Source organism: Macaca mulatta, chromosome 8 (genome assembly GCF_049350105.2).
Source record: "Macaca mulatta isolate MMU2019108-1 chromosome 8, T2T-MMU8v2.0, whole genome shotgun sequence".
NCBI lineage: Eukaryota > Metazoa > Chordata > Mammalia > Primates > Cercopithecidae > Macaca > Macaca mulatta.
This window is the reverse complement of record NC_133413.1, coordinates 95,733,218-95,752,094: the sequence shown is the minus strand read 5'-3', so window position 1 is coordinate 95,752,094 and position 18,877 is coordinate 95,733,218. Positions and strand designations below refer to the sequence as shown.

Sequence of the window (18,877 nt, the reverse complement as noted above, 5' to 3'; positions counted from 1 at the left end):
ACATTTTACCATTATAAAATGTCTTTACCTTATGAGTTGGGGAAAGTGTAATTGGGCTCCTGGTACTCTTGGCCTGCCCTATGCATGGAAGGAAGAGAGCCCCCTACAGTTTTGTTACGTGTACCAGGAATTTAGTCTTTGTTGTAACCCTGTTGAAAGACACGAGGAATGCTCATGGCCTGCCCAGCTGGTGAAATATCGTATTTGTTAGTGGAGAAGAAATCTTGTCTTCTTGGCCAGGAGCTCCATTTACTGTGGAGCTGCCATCGGGCTGAACTGAGGGTGAGACATGATCTTGGTTCAGTGCCACAGGTTTTTGCCATTCTTACTGAATTTAAATTTTTCTCGAATAAATGTTTCTTCTTTTGCTGTATACCCTAAGGATAATTTTCAGTGATTTTAAATGGCTGTTTTAAAGTACTTTGCACCAGTTAACGTTTTGGTGGCAAACAGGTCTGCAGAAGTCCTTATTTAGTTATTCCAGAAGTGGAATTTCCAGTGTTCATTTTTAAACTGTATTATTTTCTTAGTGGCTGTTCTAGTGATGACAATATGCATTTTAATTTAATGCAGCCATCTTTACTACTAATTTCATCCGGTAAACTTTTCTGAAATATAGCTCTATTTTCTTCCCCCAACTTTATGCCATTTTTGTCATGTTACATATTTTATAAATTCAACAATAGTTATCATTGCTTTGTGTCTCTAGCTAAAAGAAGAAAAATACATTGTCTTTTATGTAAAAATTTATCCACAAATTTTACTTTTTATAATACTAATTTCTTTCAATGGATTTGAGTCACTTTCTGGTATCATTTCTTTGAAGCCTTTAGGTTTTCTTCAGCTTTTAAGGCAGGCTGGCTATCAATACACTTTCTTGGTCTTCATTAATCTGAGAATGTCTTTATTTTGCATTTACTTTGAAGAACAGTTTTGCTAGCTGTAGAATTCTAGATTCAGTTCCTTTTCTTCCAGCATGTCAAATACATTGCCACTACCTTCTGGCCTCCATTGTTTCTGATAAGTCAGCTGTTAAACTGTTGTTCCTCTATATGAGAATATTTTCTTGCTCCTTTCAAGAGCTTCCCTAACAGTTTCACTATAAAGTCTAGATGTCGTTCTTTGTTTACCCCAGGCTTTACTGAAACCTTGTATTTGTAGGTTTTTGTTTGTTTGTGGTTTAAGAGACAGGGCTCACTATGTTGCCCAGGCTGGTGTCTTAACTCCTGGGCGCAAACAATCCTCCTGCCTCGGTCTTCCAAAGTGCTGGAATTACAGGTATGAGCCACTGCTCCCAGCCATGTAGGGTATTTTGTCAAACTGAGGAAGTTTTCAGCCATTACTTCTCCAAATATTCACCCCTCTTCTAAGACTCCCATTATACATGTTATGTTTGATGTTGTCTCACAAATTTCAACACAAAGATTATCTATAATGAAATGGGGCCTCCTCCTTGTGAAGCACTTAAATTATTTTTGTTCCATTTACTTTTAAAATCTTAGTTCAGTACCGATATCAAGAAAATGTATATTTTCTTCCTTTTGGAAATAGAAGAGGGGCATAGTACTTCAGACTTTTGTTCTGCATACATAGCATATGATGTGACAAAAGTGAAATAGTAATACCGTAATGACCTGGTATGGAATGAAATGAGTTACTGCTTCCAGTTACAATATCAGAATTTCTTCATATACAGTGACTAGAAGGGAGAATGAAGGTAGAACAGTGGTGTTCCTCTTCAGGAACAGACAATATTTATAAAACCTTAAATGTAATCTTTAATGAAAAGATATATGCATTATAAAAAAAGGGGTCAATGAGTGATGTGGAGATGGCTACATATACTTTCTTACGAATTCCACATCTTTTATCATACAGATTTCAAATGCTTTTTGGCAACATAAGCACTTTAAAAGAATTGAGCTACATCAACTAAATGACAATAAATATAATTAGTTCTTCATCATCACAATAAGACAACGATTAAAATATTTCACCTCATATAGTCAAAATACTAATCTTTTCATTTACAAATTTGTAGGCAAATGCGTAATTACCAAACAACGTATAGTACAGAAACAAGAAAAATGCTAAGTCTAGTTATGACAGTTTTTTTCTAATAGACAAAACTGTCAACAATTTATTATAAAAAACCTATACAATTAATACTTGATCAAAAGTCTTTAAAAATATATTCATAATGAAATGTGTAGAAAGAGACATTTCAAAGTCATAGCAGTTACTACGATTACAATATTTAATCATTTTTACAATAGGTCTGCTGGTCCATTTCAATTAAATTCATTCTCAGAACCATCACATATCTTGCTGAATTTCACTTAAAGCAAAAGCAAGTTGCTTAATTTTTGCTTCCATTGTTCTTTTGTTCTTGCACGTTTCTTCCAAAAGTTCACGCATTTCTTTTTCAATTTGATGGACCTAAATTGACATGTAAATTTTACATTTTAATTTCTTAAAGAAAATGAATTTTTAAAATGCACTCTGAGAGAAAAGGTCCACAATTTATTCTTACACATTTTGAAATTTGTGATGTATTTGAAGAAATGACAGTAAAATGTAACTTGCTCAAATGCTAATAGGAAAAATACAGTATTTATACAGTATACAAAGTACTTTCATGCATTAATATATTATCCACTTAGTTTTCATAAACTTCTTGTGAAAAAGACATGGCTCTCTCTCTCTCTCTATATATATATATGTATATATATATTTTTTCCTTTTTTTGAGACGGAGTCTCGCTCTGTTGCCCAGGCTGGAGTGCAGTGGTGTGCTCTCTGCTCACTGCAAGCTCCGCTTCCCAGGTTCACGATATTCTCCTGCCTCAGATTCCCGAGTAGCTGGGACTACAGGCATCTGCCACCGTGCCCGGCTAATTTTTTTCTTTGTATTTTTAGTAGAGATGGGGTTTCACCATGTTAGCCAGGATGGTCTCGATCTCCTGACCTCATGATCCGCCCACCTTGGCTTCCCAATGCTGGGATTACAGGTGTGAGCCATCGCGCTTGGCCAAGACATGGAAATATATTTTAACTTAGCCAGGTGTGGTGGCTCACACCTGTAATCCCAGCACTTTGGGAGGCTGAAGGGGGCAGATCACTTGAGGTCAGGAGTTCGAGACCAGCCTGGCCAACATGGTGAAACCCTGCCTCTGCTAAAATTACAAAATTAGCCGGGTGTGGTGGTACACACCTGTAACCCAGCTACTCGGGAAGCTGATGGAGGAGAGTCACTTGAACCCAGGCGGTGGAGGTTGCAGTAAGGCGAGATAGCACCATTGCACTCCAGCCAGAACAAGAGTGAAACTCCATCTCCAAAAAAATATATATATATACACACACAGACACATACACACACACACACACAAACACACAATTTTAACTCTATTTTAGAGCTTAGAAAATTTGTTTATGGTTGTACAGTTTCTATATATCATAGCTAGGACAGAATCCCATGCTTTTGATTAATCCTTCTACAGTCCTATGCTGCTTATCAATGCTGAGTCACAAGTTCAACTTAAACACCAGTTCCTTATAGATTTTTAAAACTGAAATAACCTCCTTCCCCAAAGAAACTCTATCTTTAATGTAGTGCCTACAGCTTTTCTAAAAATGCTGTTGGTGGTTATATATTGCCATCTTTTTGAGAGATCATTTTATCATTTATTCCTAACCTACATTCTCCTAGGAGGAGCTGTAGTTGATATCGTTAACTTCTAATTGAAATTGTCTTTCCTACGATATCATAACTTCTGATAATGTTACCAATATGACCATCTTTTTATGTTTACTTCATGCTTCCTAACCCCTAATATAGATCTCTCAATCTCTTGTCCCTTAGAAAACTAGTATTTCTCCTAATTTAAATAATCACCACTATCTGATACCTCATAATCCCCTGCCTGCAAACCCAATGATCATATATCATATTTAAGCTCTAGTGCTATTTCTAAAACTCTTCCCTTTGATATTACTTGAAACACTTCCCTTAAGTGTTTAAACCTTAAACTTATTTAGTATTGAGGTTAATACTTAAACTTTACTTAGTATTAACTTATTTAGTATTACCTGTAACCTTATTTAAGGTTTAATCCTTATTTAGTATTACCTGATGTACCCTTGTTAAACATTTGGTAGATTTTTAAAATTTTGAGATAGGATATTGCTGTCACCCAGGCTGGAGTGCAGTGGTATGATCATAGCTCACCATAGTCTCAAAATCCTGGGCTTAAGCAATCCTCACATCTCAGCCTCCTGAGCAGACAGGTCTACAGGCGTGTACCACTACGCCAGGATAATTAACACATTTTTTTTTTTTGTAGAGACGAGATCTTGCTATGTTGCCCAGGCTGGTCTTTAATTCCTGGTCTTGAGTGATACTTCCACCTCAACCTCAACCTCCTAGTAAGTGTTGGGATTACAGGTGTTAAGCCATCATGCCCAGCCTACATTTGGTAGCTTTTTTTAAATTTTGAGATAGAGTTTCACTCTTTTGCCCAGGCTGGAGTGCAATGGTGTGATCTCGGCTCACTGCAACCTCTGCTTCCCGGGTTCAAGCAATTCTCCTGCCTTAGCCTCCTGAGTAGCTGGACTACAGGCATGTGCCACCATGCCCGGCTAATTTTGTATTTTTAGTAGAGATGAGGTTTCTCCATGTTGGTCAGGCTGGTCTTGAACTCCCAGCCTCAGATGATCCACCCACCTCGGCCTCCCAAAGTGCTGGGATCACAGGTGTGAGCCACTGTGCCTGGCCTGCATTTGGTAGTTTTTAAGTAAAATATTTGGAATATCTGTTCACATGAAACAAAAGACTAAATTTTGGACAAGTTATATTCTTATTGCGATTATTTCCAAAGACCTTACTCCCTCTTTTTCTTTGCACAGAGTCCTGAGGATAATGTCATTTAAACAACCACCTTGATTATGATTTTTTTTTTTTTGAGACAGGGTCTCGCTCTGTAGTCCAGGCTGGAGTGCAGCGTGGCACAATCTTGGAGCACTGAAATCTCCGCCTCCTAGGCTAAAGTGATCCTGTGACCTCAGTCTCCCAAATAGCTGCGACTACAGGCATGTACCACAACACCCAGCTAATTTTTGTATTTTTAGTGGAGATGGGGTTTCACCATGTTGGCCAGGCTGGTCTTGAATTCCTTAGCTCAACTGATCCACCAGCCTTGGCCTCTGCTGGGATTACAGGCTTGAGCCACGGCACCCAGTCATATAATTTCTATATGGAGCATTACTTTGCCTTTCTGTTGGTGCACTCTTTTATAGTTGCTGATTTCTGTATCTCCAATTTTACAGATACCTTAGTTTCTTATTACCACTTCAGAAGCAGGAAAAAATGGAAATTCATAATTATCTCACCAGAGAGGTCACATAAGAATCACCTGTGAAATAAAAAAATACCTGAGTCTGACTTCAGACTTAGTGAATGAGTCTCTGAGGGGAAGTTCATGAATACGGTGTTTTTTTTTTTTTTTTTTAAGACAGAATCTTGCTTTGTCACCAGGCTGGAGTGCAGGGGCGCCATCTCGGCTCACCACAACTTCCACCTCCCGGGTTCAAGGCATTCTCCTGCCTCAGCCTCTTGAGTAGCTGGAATTACAGGTGCCCACCACCACGCCCAGCTAATTTTTGTAGTTTTAGTAGAGACGGAGTTTCACCATGTTGGCCAGGATGGTCTTGTTCTCCTGACCTCCTGATCCGCCCGCCTTGGCCTCCCAAAGTGCTGGGATTACATGCGTGAGCCACCGCGCCCGGCCTAAGTACTATTATTAAAAAGCTTCATAGGTGCTTCTGATGTTTGCCTGTGATTTAGCATCACTTTAAACTCATTACTTTGTTAATCATATTGAGATAATAAAGTTGATAGTCTTGAACCCTAGTACTCTTTGATAACTTTTTCCAAGATGGTGATGGATTATGTTTAATACATTCTGATTCTCACCCTGCCTATGTGTAACCAAACAGACTTCTATCCAAGATTAGATATGAAATTTTTATCCAGAGAGCAGAGAAAGTACACATTAGAATCCAATGTACAATTTTTGTTTAGAAATTAGAATTATGTTCTACAATTAATCTAAGTATTACCAACATTTTACCCTGGTTTCATGATAGTTTTGGTAACATTCTTCATATCTATTTAGTCATGAGATCATGTTGCCTTTTCTCTTTATAATTCTCGAAGATCTAACTTACTTAGCTATAGTCATGTAATATACTGATTACTGAAGTGAATTTTACTTACAGTACCTTTAAATTTGCAGAATCAATACACTTCTGCTTTTCATTTGCCAGTTGTGCTATTTCAGCTTGATGAGCTTCAACAATTGCATCAACTTGTTTTTTAAAGGCATCATCCATACTATGAAGCTTTTCCATTGCATTTCTTAAAAAAACAAGAACACCCACATATATATGTGTATATGTGGTGTGAATGTATAGATTAGGATGTTATTTCTTGTCGGGTGGCTCACATTCATACTAATGAAAATATAACTCAGTATTATGAAAATATCAAAGGGCTATTACAGGGTAACTAAAGATACAAGTAGTTCATCATCTAGCAAAATCTATTAGGGTAACAATTAGGTTAGGATCATATATCACTAATATTTGTTATATTTTCATTTTCTGAAAGTTAGAGTATTCTGTTTCCCAATTTATTTTGAGTCTTAGAGTATAGTTTTAATTTTATTTTATTTTTGAGACAGGGTCTGGCTGTGTCACCCAGGTTGGAGTGCAGTGGCATGATCATGGCTCAAAGCAACCTCTGGCTCCCAGGTTCAAGTGATTCTCATGCCTCAGCCTCCCAAGTAACTGAGATTACAGGCTGTGCACCACCATGGCCCAGCTAATTTTCTGTATTTTTAGTATAGACAGGGTTTCACTATGTTGGATAGGCTGGTCTTGAACTCCTGGCCTAAAGTGATCTGCCCGCCTTGGCTTCCCAAAGTGCTGGCATTACAGAGGTGAGCCACCATCTGGCTTGAGGGTATAGTTTATAAGCACCGTTACAGATGATGACTACTATCAATCTTTTTTCTCTAGGTTTTCAATGTGATAATTTGAGAAGTGCATACTACAGATGGTTTAAGTTTATGAACATATATTTGTGGCTTCCTTATGGTAATGCTTAGTGGACAAAACACATTAAATGGTATTCACAAAATTTTCATGCTAAAAGTATCCTGGAGGCAAAACAATTCCTTTATATAAATACAAATAATGCTATTAAAAAAGTAATGTTCATAAAAAGAACACATTTTCTGGTTTTGGTACAGCAATCAGTAATATAACAGATTGAACATAAGGAACATGCATCAAAAGCCTTTTTAAAATTGTACCACTTAGTAGCCAAGTGACTAGGGGCAAGTCACAAGCTGAGTTTTTCAACTATAAAACAGGACAATCCTGCCTGTTCTGCCAAACTTACAGGATTACTGATGGCTTCAAAATAAGATAGAAGAAATCAACCTATAAATTGTAAAAAGCTATACAAGTAAAACCTGTTATTATTAATAATAATTGGCTTATTTTATTACAATTCCATTAAATTAAAAAGTATTTATAGAAGTCTTAGTCATAAAGACAATTCATGTATAAAATCAGGTCTGCATTTTTATATTAACGGTATAATGAATAATGCAATGGAAAAGAGTCTAAAGATTGCTAGGTTTTATAATTTTTATTAGTTTTTTTGCTAATTATAGAATATGACTTTCTTTTAGAATCTGAAAGACTCCTAACTGTAAATTTGTTACTGGCAGGATAAAAAACTGCAACAGATTCCAAGCCAAGGTTCTTGTTTTAGTACTTGTTGAAAGCAAAGTGGAACAGGATCTATCAACAGAAAACAACTGTGCTATCAACCAAAACTTTCTGCAGTGTAACAACACTTTCCCATTAGACTGAATCACAACAAGAAATCAAATTCCAGGTTACATTAGATTTGACATAATTAGAACCTACCTTTAAGTGAGATTTTTGGGCTATCCATAGCCATGTTATCTGTATCACTCTGTCTTCACACAATAACTAATCATGAAGCTGTGCTACTTAATTTTGAAGGTTCCAACTGTATAAATTATTTTTAACAAGTTTAGTTATATTATTTAACACAGTAAAACCTTATTTCCTCTTGAGTATTTTATGGAACCCACATAACAGTGGCAACCAGGTACACATTTTATTTCCTCTCTTTAAAATCGGCTCTTGGCCGGGCATGGTGGCTCATGCCTGTAATCCCAGCCCTTTGTCAGGCTGAGGCGGGTGGGTCACCTGAGGTCAGGAGTTCGAGACCAGACTGGCCAAAATGGTGAAACCCCGTCTCTACTAAAAATACAAAAAATTAGCTGGGTGTGGTGGTGCATGCCTGTAATCCTAGCTACTTGGGAGACTGAGGCAGGAGAATTGCTTGAACCCAGGAGGTGGAAGTTGCAGTGAGCCCAGATTGCGCCATTGCACTCCAGCCTGGGCAATAAGAGCGAAACTCCGTCTTGGAAAAACAAACAAAAAAATTGGCTCTCATTCTCAGCTTGTACTGGCAACTGCTATCTAAATGTCCTCTAGCCTCCTCAGGAGCTCACTGCCCCTGGTAGTCAACTGGCAGTCTCCTCTAAATTTCACTTACAACAACTAAAATATCCCTAGCTGCTTTCATTCAAATACAGTTTAAAATGCTCATCATAAAAAAACAAAATGTTCACATAGCAATTTTTTTTTTTTGAGACAAAGTTTCGCTCTTGTTGCCCAGGCTGGAGTATAATGGTGTGATCTTGGCTCACTGCAACCTCCACCTCCCAGGTTCAAGTGATTCTCTGGCTTCAGCCTCCTGAGTAGCTGGGATTACAGGCGCCTGCCACCCCGTCCAGCTAATTTTTTCTATTTTTAGTGGAGATGGGGTTTCACTGTGTTGACCAGGCTGGTCTTGAACTCCTGATCTCAGGTGATCCACCTACCTTGGCCTCCCAAAGTGCTGGGATTGCAGGCGTGAGCCACCACATGTGGCCTGCCTCATATAGCAATTCTTATGTGCCAAGCACTGTTCTAAGAACTAGATAATTCATATAAGCTATATCTATTCATAAATACACACATATATATATATAAAATGTCAACCTCTTATCTAAAATTTAAGGTAGGTGCTACTGCTATCTTCATTTTACAGATGAAATGGAAATAAACTTCTTGGCAAGTAACTATGTCCTACGAGATTTTTAGCCCTCCTCTCTTTATACATATTTCACCCATTCCACAGTGTTTATGATTAAGGAGATCTCAAATCCTTTAGAACTTAATGCTTACTTTTGTAGTTCAATACTTTTGTCTCTTTCCGCTTTAAGTTTCTTTTCCTTGTTTTCAAATTTTTCTTTCACTTCTTTTACTTGTGTTTCAAGATGACACAGAAGTTCTCCTTTATCATGCCACTTCCGATTCAGTGTACTAATATGAGAAGTAATTTGAAAAATAAATAGGGTTTATTAAATCATTAAGCCACATTTTATTTCTCAGAGGGAAACACTGTACTATATAATACCTGTAAGCTTTTCTAATTTCTTCAAGTTCTACTTCCTTTCCTTTCAACTGTTGTTTTAGTTTTTCTTTTCTTTCATTGTGCCTTTCTAACTTCTCAAGTATCTCATCCAGTTGTGAGGATTTTTCATCAAGTTGTTCTTGAGTGCATTTTTCTATTTCTGTGATCTTTTCTTGTAATCTTTTGATGTGTTCATCTTTTTCTTGTAAACACTTCAAGACAAAAATTGGTGCTTTGTTTTTATTAACTTTAAATGCTTCATATTCTGGTTAATTAGATATGGTTTATCCTTTTAAATAATATTTTAAATACATAAAATGCTTCAAACTATACTACAAGGCTACAGTAACCAAAACAGCATGGTTGCCGGGCGCGGTGGCTCAAGCCTGTAATCCCAGCACTTTGGGAGGCCGAGGCGGGTGGATCACAAGGTCAGGAGATCGAGACCATCCTGGCTAACATGGTGAAACCCCGTCTCTACTAAAAATACAAAAAAATAGCCGGGCGTGGTAGCGGGTGCCTATAGTCCCAGCTACTTGGGAGGCTGAGGCGGGAGAATGGCGTAAACCTGGGACGCGGAGCTTGCCGTGAGCCAAGATCGCGCCAGTGCACTCCAGCCTGGGAGACACAGACTCCGTCTCAAAAAAAAAAAAAAACAAAAAACAAACAAACAAAAAAACAGCATGGTACTGGTACCAAAACAGAGATATAGACCAATGGAACAGAACAGAGCCCTCAGAAATAATACCACACATCTACAGCCATCTGATCTTTGACAAACCTGACAAAAACAAGAAACGGGGAAAGGATTCCCTATTTAATAAATGGTGCTGGGAAAATTGACTGGCCATAAGTAGAAAGCTGAAACTGGATCATTTCCTGGATCATTTCCTTACTCCTTATATGAAAATTAATTCAAGATGGATTAGAGACTTAAATGTTAGACCTAAAACCATAAAAACCCTAGAAGAAAACCTAGGTAATACCATTCAGGACATAGGCATGGGCAAGGACTTCATGTCTAAAACACCAAAAGCAACAGCAACAAAAGCCAAAATTGACAAATGGGATCTAATTAAACTAAAAAGCTTCTGCACAGCAAAGGAAACTACCAGCAGAGTGAACAGGCAACCTACAGAATGGGAGAAAATTTTTGTAATCTACTCATCTGACAAAGGGCTAATATCCAGAACCTATAAAGAACTCAATCAAATTTACAAGAAAAAAACAAACCACCCCATCAAAAAGTGGGCAAAGGATATGAACAGACACTTCTCAAAAGAAGACATTCACACAGCCAACAGACACATGAAAAAATGCTCATCATCACTCGCCATCAGAGAAATGCAAATCTAAACCACAATGAGATACCATCTCACACCAGTTAGAATGGCAACCATTAAAAAGTCAGGAAACAACAGATGCTGGAGAGGATGTGGAGAAATAGGAACACTTTTACACTGTTGGTGGGACTGTAAACTAGTTCAACCATTGTGGAAAACAGTGTGGCGATTCCTCAAGGATCTAGAACTAGAAATACCATTTGACCCAGCCATCCCATTACTGGATATATACCCAAAGGATTATAAGTCATGCTGCTATAAAGACACATGCGCACGTATGTTTACTGCAGCACTATTCACAATAGCAATGACTTGGAATCAACCCAAATGTCCATCAGTGACAGACTGGATTAAGAAAATGTGGCACATATACACCATGGATTACTATGCAGCCATAAAAAAGGATGAGTTTGTGTCCTTTGTAGGGACATGGATGCAGCTGGAAACCATCATTCTCAGCAAACTATTGCAAGAACAGAAAACCAAATACCGCATGTTCTCACTCATAGGTGGGAACTGAACAATGAGATCACTTGGACACAGGAAAGGGAGCATCACACACCGGGTCCTATTGTGGGGAGGGGGTGGGGGAGGGATAGCATTAGGAGATATACCTACTGTAAATGACGAGTTAATGGGTGCAGCACACCAACATGGCACATGTGTACATATGTAACAAACCTGCACGTTGTGCACATGTACCCTAGAACTTAAAGTATAATAAAAAAAAAAAAAAAGAAAAAAGAAAAGGAACAAGAACAAAAAACAAAAACAAAAAACCAAAAAAAACACATAAAATGTTCATTGTCTTGTGACTCCTAACCCTTAATTGACACTGGGTATTTCCAGTTATTCCAAAGGCCATAATAAGATTCTCCATTAAATTCTGAAATAAAGTTCATTCCAAATTAATAAATATCATGTAGAACTTTTTAAGAGCAAAAGGGCAAATACTATAAAAAGAAATGCATGATAGTCTACCCTAAATTTTACAACAGTTGAAAAACACTGAAAAACAACTTTTGGATACTTTGATCCAAAGATTTTCAAACCTGCCATCTGCTCTTTAACCAAAATAAAATGTCAAACTTACATCTTTTAATTTTCTAATAGTTTCAGTTTGGTCGTCTATGATTTTGCACTTTATTTTTAATGCATCACTATCACTTTCATTTGTCTTTCGCAGACATTCATTCTCTCTAGATAAACTTTCAATTTGAGCCTCCAATTTGCCACGATTTTGGGCTAGAGAAGATCCTAAGAAACAAAAATCATCAATTACAAACTTTGAAACACCTTGGGGGTTTGTATCTTATTAAACTCTAACGAACTGTAATATAATAATTAAAAAAACTAAATAAAGAATCATAGCTTATAATAGTACAATATGAAGAGGAAAAGGGAAGCAAACAAAAAGGCGTCTTATACACTTGTGGGTATTTTAAAACCTGAAACCACAAATAAAGTTGAGAATAAGTAACTCAGATATGTAATATTAATTCATGCTATGACATTCAAACAAACAAGAGCATATTAAAAATTCCTACAGAGAATGAACGAATAAGCAATGCTCCATTACAACTGAATATCTTGGCTGGGCGCAGCTGCTCACTCCTGTAATCCTAGCACTTTAGCAGGCTGAGGTGGGCGGACCACTTGAGGTCAGGAGTTTGAAACCAGGCTGGCCAACATGGTGAAACCCTGTCTCTAGTAAAAATAATAAAAAATTAGCTGGGTGTGGTGGCACATGCCTGTAATCCCAGCTACTGGGGAGGATGAGGCAGGAGAATTGCTTGAACCTGGGAGGTAGGGTTGCAGCGAGCTGAGATCACACAACTGCATTTCAGCCTGGGCAACAGAGTGAGACTCATCTCAAAAACAAAAAACAAAAAACAAAAAACAAATATTTAGCTATTCATAATTTTAAAGGTATCTGTGAATCTAAAAAAACAAAAACAAAAACCAAAAAAAAAAAACAACCCAGTATATATCTCTTGCTTTACAGAGATTGGAAAGGGAATGAGACTGAGGATTTACTGAAAAATAGTTTTCATTCATATAATATTTTAATTTGTGCATGCACAATAAATGTTGCATATATGAGAAAAGAAAATTAAATGTGTATACTGTACAAATAACTTGAAATCACTGTATAAGAATTACTTTTCGCCAGGTGCGGTGGCTCATGCCTGTAATCCCAGAACTTTGGGAGGCCGAGGTGGGTGGATCACCTGATGTCAGGAGTTTCAGACCAGCCTGGCCAACATGGTTAAACTCCGTCTCTACTAAAAATACAAAAATTAGCCAGGCGTGGTGGCATATGGCTGTAATCCCAGCTACTCAGGAGGCTGAGGCAGGAGAAGCGCTTGAACCCAGAAGGCAGAGGTTGCAGTGAGCCGAGACTGAGCTATCACACTCCAGCCTGGGCAACAAGAGCAAAACTCTGTCTCAAAAAAAAAAAAAAAAAAAAAAAAAAATTATTTTTAACAATATATTTAGATGTTACTTTGTAAAAGTACACATGGTTCAGAAAAGTTGTCAAATTACCATGGGAAAAAAAATTTAAAAAATCAGAGCCATAACTTCTTCATTGGTGTAATAAACTATTTCTCATTTCCTAAGAGGTCTTCATTCCCCTGCGGCTGGCAAATGCCTACTTATTCTTCCAGATAAAGGGTGGCCTTTTTTCTTGGCATCTTTAGGCAGGGTTGAGTCTTTCTGTCTCCCATACCCAGATTTGCTCACTTATAAGAATAAGCTATTTTCCCTTTGAAAATCTGAGAATTTTACCCTGTTGTGCCAGCTCATGTCCCCATACTTTTCTTTCTGTCCTTAAACCAAATATTAGTGATTCCTTGGCTGCTAGCTCAGAAATAAGCTGGACTTTTTCGTGCTTGAGAAGTTCTATTTGAATACTCTTCTGCTTGTCATCTTCAATTAAAATTTCAAGGGTGTTGATTTGATTCTGTATATTCCCCGAAAAGATAAATAAGAATTATTATAAGTGCTTTATTTTCTATTTTTTCCATCTTACAATGAGAAAAAATGTTATTTAAGCAAATACAAGTAAACATTACCAAATTTTACATTAGAAGTTTTAGTTTTACTAACTAAAGACCAATGTAGATCATGAAATAAACAGCCGAATTTAAGAGACCACTCCTTTAAACAATCTGAATTTTACTCTAAAATTGTTAAAAAGAAACTATACCTGTAATACTCAAAATTTTCACCACGCATTTATATCAATAGTGTTAAAAGTCACTTTCCAGAAATAAATTTTGGGTAAAATAGCATTAATGTTTAAAATTGAGACAACAGCAATAAAGACATTAATTTAATGATTATTACATCTAAGTATATCTAAAACCACCAGCATCACCGCCACAAAATTAATATCAGCAATCCAAGTGGTGCTTCCCAAACTTTAACCATTTGAGTATCACTTTCACAATTTTTGCTGTATCATTGTACTGCTCGCACCTATTTAACTGAACATGTTTCTTAAAACTAATTTACTTATTTTACCTAAATGCTATCTCATGAGCAATACAATTTGTGAAATCATGAGTTTAATTTCTTTAGTTGTACTATTTTTCTTATATGCAATATATAATTAGTATCATTTAAAAGTTCCTTTTGTGTACTTCCTAAAATTATCACAACCTACTTGAGAAAATAATATAAAAATTTTAAAAACATATAATGTTGCAAAGTCTTACCTGTAAATTTGCTGCTGTTTCTTGTTTCAATTTAGAAACTTCTGCCAGTTTTGTTTTTTGTTCCTTTACCATACAGGTCAGATCTTTAATTAAAGAGGAAGACTCATTTTCTTTTCGTTGAGCCCAAATAAGAGCATGTTTGCTCTTTGCTAACTCAGTCGCAACATTTTCAAAACCATCTTTAACCTATATTCCAAAATTATATTATAAATAGCAGTTCTCCAAATAATTAGAAAATATTTGCTTCTGGAAATAGTATCACAGTTTTAGCAAAAGAGTAAGATTTAAAGATAATCTGTTTCAATCTACTAATTTCCAGATGATGAAACAGAGACCCAGGATGATTATATTTGCCTAAAGTGACCCAGGGAATTAGTGTCAAATCTAAAGCCAGAAATCATTTATTTGGGCTGGGCGTGGTGGCTCATGACTGTAATCCCAGCACTTTGGGAAGCCAAGGAGGGCAGATCACTTGAGGTCAGGAGTTTGAGACCAGCCTGGCCAAAATGGTGAAACCCCATCTCTATTAAAAATACAAAAATGAGCCAGGTGTGGTGGTGCACGCCTGTAAAATCCCAGCTACTTGGGAGGCTGAGGCAGGAGAATTGCTTGAACCTGGGAGGAGGAGGCTGCAGTGAGCTGAGATAGCGCCACTGCACTCCAGCCTGGGTGGCCAGATATTGCTCTAAGCACTGAAATGCATCAGTGAATACCACAGATTAAAATCTTTGCTTTTGTAAAGCTTAAATTCTAGGTGGCAGAGACTGACAATATAACAACAAGCATAATAAATTATACATCATGTTAGATGATACTATATGCTTGGGTAAAAGGTTAGAAGGATGTGAAGTGTGTGAAGTGTTGGGAGATGTGGGTTCAAGTTTAACCAGCATAATCACTGAGAATGCAACAATGGAGCAATGACTGGAAGAAGGCAGGGACTGCAGCCATGCAAATGTGTGGGAAAGGAGTGTTTTAGGCAGGAATGTGCCTGATACACTGGAGGACTAGGAAGAAGGCTGTTGTCACTGGAGTGGCATAAATGAAGGGGAAGGTAGTAGGAGATGAACTCAGAGGGCTAGATTGTGAAGTGTTTTGATCACTACTCTGAATAAAATGAAGGGACAATGGAGGTCTTTGAGGAGAGGAGTCATATTACCAAACATGTATTTTAAAAGAACACTCTAGCTGCTGTGTTGGGCATAAACAGAGGGGGGTAGGGGAAAGATAGAGGCAGGAAGATTAACTTGAAAGCTCTTCATATAAGATAATGTGACATACCAGAGTGGCTATGTTAGAGGTGGTAAGAATTGGCCACATGTATATTTTTCAAATAATGGTGACAGAATCTCTTGAGGTACTCAATGTGTAGTGTCAGAGAAAGAGTAATCAACAATAACTTTGTTGTTGGCTTAACCACCTAGAAGGATGGAGTTGTCTTTCACTGGGACAGGAGAAATGTCAAAGTAGAAGGTTTGGTAATAAAATCAGCAGTGAAGTAGAATATGTTAAATAGGTGGTTAGTCATAGAAGTTTAAAATTCATGCAAAACATCCAGGCTGGAGATATAATGATGCTGGAGGAGTTTACCAAGAGAATGAGTGTGTATAGAAAAGAAAAGGAATTTAAGGGCTGAAAACTTGGGCACTGCAATAATGAAATTGTGGAAAAAATAAGATAAACAAAGAGAGACTGAAAAGACGTGACGTAATGGAAAGCCAAGAAAACCAAGAAATGCAGTATGGTGGAAACCAAGCAAAGAAAGAGTATGGAAGAGGAGAAAGCTATCAACCCTGTCTAATGCTACACCTAGGTCAAATCAGATGAGGACAAACTTAACTGACAACTTTCATAGTGTGGATATTGCTGGTGGCTTTGATAGCACAATGCTAGCAGAGCAATAGAGATAAAAGCCAGATGAGAGCAGCTTGGAGAGGAGAGAAGTAGAGAAATCAAAGACAGCAAATGCCCAATTTTGAGATGTTCTGTTGTAAATGGAAGCAGAGAAACAACATAGTAGTCAAAGGAAGAAATGGAATCAAGTGAGTTTTAAGATGAGAGAAATCACAGCATGTTTGTATGCTGAAGGGAATGATCCAATATAGAGGGAAAAATTGCAGATGTAAGAGAGCAAGAAAGAAGGCTTACTGAAGCCATATCTTTAAGTAGGGAAGAGGCAATGGGATCTAGTATACGTTTGGTGGGACTGGTCGGAGGAGCACAATTATTCCTCTATAGCAAGGGTTACCAAACTTTTTCTAGAAAGTGCCAAACAGTAAACTGTTAGGCTATACAGGCCAGGCCATATGAACTCTGTTGAAAGTACTCAACTATGGCTGGGCACAGTGGCTCACGCCTGTAATCCCAGCAATTTGGGAGGCCGAGGCAGGTGGATCACCTGAGATCAGGAGTTCGAGACCAGCCTATCCAATATGGTGAAACCCTGTCTCTACTAAAAATACAAAAATTAGGCAGGCGTGGTGGCGTGTGACTATAGTCCCAGCTACTTGGGAGGCTGAGACAGGAGAACTGCTTGAATCTGGGAGGCAGAAATTGGAGTGAGCCGAGATCATGCCACTGCACCACTCCAGCCTGGGCGAGAGAGTGAGACTCCATCTCAAAAAAAAAAAAAAAAAAAAAAAAAATTGTAAAAAATGAGCATGGCTCTGTTCCAATAAAGCTTTACTTAAAAGAGAAATAGGCAGCCGGCCATATTTGGCCTGGGGGCTTTAGTTTTGCCAATCCCTACTCTATAGTAATAGGAGGGAATTCAGGTTTTCTGATTCCTATCCCAATATTCTATAACGTTTACAATCTTACTTAGTTTTTGCAAGAGCAATAAATAGTAGCTATTATTTACTTGAGGAAACTAAGGCCTCTAAGAATGTATATATTTTACTTAAGATTATGAAGCCAACATTTAATACAGCTATGTTTCTAAAACAAGTCCTCTCATCAAACCATATCTTACTGATTCTGTTTTCAATAAAGAGCTGGGCGCCAATTCTTACATCTTGAAATCTTCTGGCTTCAACAGTTAAAGCAATACGGAATTCATTTTCTAAATCCATATACTGCTGGCTTAACATGTCAATTTTCTCTTGGTATTCTTTTATCACTTGCTCATGTTTTTTCTCTTCTTTGGCTATTTCTTTAGCTAAGGCATCCTGGAACTCAGTATCAGTAAAAAACTCCCTTGTTTCAAGTTCCTTCCTGGAGGGAAAAACATATAAAGATAAAAGGATGATACTCACCTGAAAAGAAACATTGTAAAGGTCTTCACATAGTTCTTAATATTCTATATTCGCTATTGTTAATTCGATATCGGCCTCTCGCTTTCAAACACAGTAATTGGGCACAGATAGGTACAAATAATATGAGTTTTATTTGATTGTGTATTTAATAGTGATGGGGATAAGGGAAATATATCAAATCTTAACTTCATGAGATAGTTCAGAATCATTCTATGGCTTCAGAAATTCTTCAGGTGCATTTGCATAAGATATTTCACTTTATCTACTACTTTGGCCAAGTGTTTGACTTGCAATAAATACAGTCTGATTAACACTGGTGGTTTGTTAATAGAAAAAGTCAGTTAAAGTATAAAATTATTTACTAATCTTTTGATATTGGGCCAGTTAGTCCATTCTTTACAGTTCTCCACTACTTTTCTTGCATTACTGAAACCTATAATGTGAAACCCATCATTTCCAGTTTTTGGTTTCTTTAAACTGGAATGAAACTAAGTAAAGCAAAGTAAGTATAAAACTCCTGTATAGGAAACTAAGTACAAAATTCTAGATTTTTGTGATTATTTTCCCCCAATCTTTTATAGTTGTCTCTTCTACACATGATAACAATTTTCCCCAGAGCACCAAAATTTATGTAGATACAAAACAAAACAGGTTTGGGAATAAATACAATTAACATATGATAATCATACAATTTCACTGGTAGGATAGTACATAAATAACTGAAATAGATAAGCTGAAAATGTTCAAATTACTGCAGATTCTATAGAGCAAGAGTTGACAAACTACAGCCCATCAGCCAAATGTGACCTACAGCCGTTTTCTTTGTAAATAAACTTTTAATGTAACATAGCCATGCTGTTCATTTTATGTATTATCTATGGCTACTTTTGTGCTACAAAGGCAAAGTTAGGTATGGCCTACAGAGCCTGAAATATTTTCTATGTGACCCTTTACAGAAAAATTTCACTGACCTCTCCTTCAGAAGAATAAAGAATAC

The 18,877-nt window shown here is 37.2% G+C and overlaps 1 protein-coding gene across 6 annotated transcripts in view; it reads right to left on the bottom strand.

Moving 5' to 3' along the window:
• Nucleotides 1-1,754: 1,754 nt before the first annotated feature.
• Nucleotides 1,755-18,877, bottom strand: part of LRRCC1 (leucine rich repeat and coiled-coil centrosomal protein 1) — a 41,135-nt gene continuing 24,012 nt past the window's right edge. For 4 of the 6 annotated variants that reach the window (XM_001096398.5, XM_077943854.1, XM_028852761.2 and 1 more), the window contains 8 exons: nt 17,638-17,839; nt 14,627-14,812; nt 13,695-13,869; nt 11,998-12,161; nt 9,565-9,773; nt 9,333-9,470; nt 6,279-6,414; nt 1,755-2,439 (listed from right to left, as the gene is read on the bottom strand). In XM_001096398.5, coding sequence (XP_001096398.4) covers nt 2,317-2,439; nt 6,279-6,414; nt 9,333-9,470; nt 9,565-9,773; nt 11,998-12,161; nt 13,695-13,869; nt 14,627-14,812; nt 17,638-17,839 — 1,333 coding nt within the window. In that variant the 3' untranslated portion in view covers nt 1,755-2,316. Of the gene's footprint in view, nt 2,440-6,278; nt 6,415-7,997; nt 8,104-9,332; nt 9,471-9,564; nt 9,774-11,997; nt 12,162-13,694; nt 13,870-14,626; nt 14,813-17,637; nt 17,840-18,877 lie in introns of those variants that run through there. The other 2 variants (XM_015145625.3, XM_077943853.1) reach the window with 2 other exon arrangements.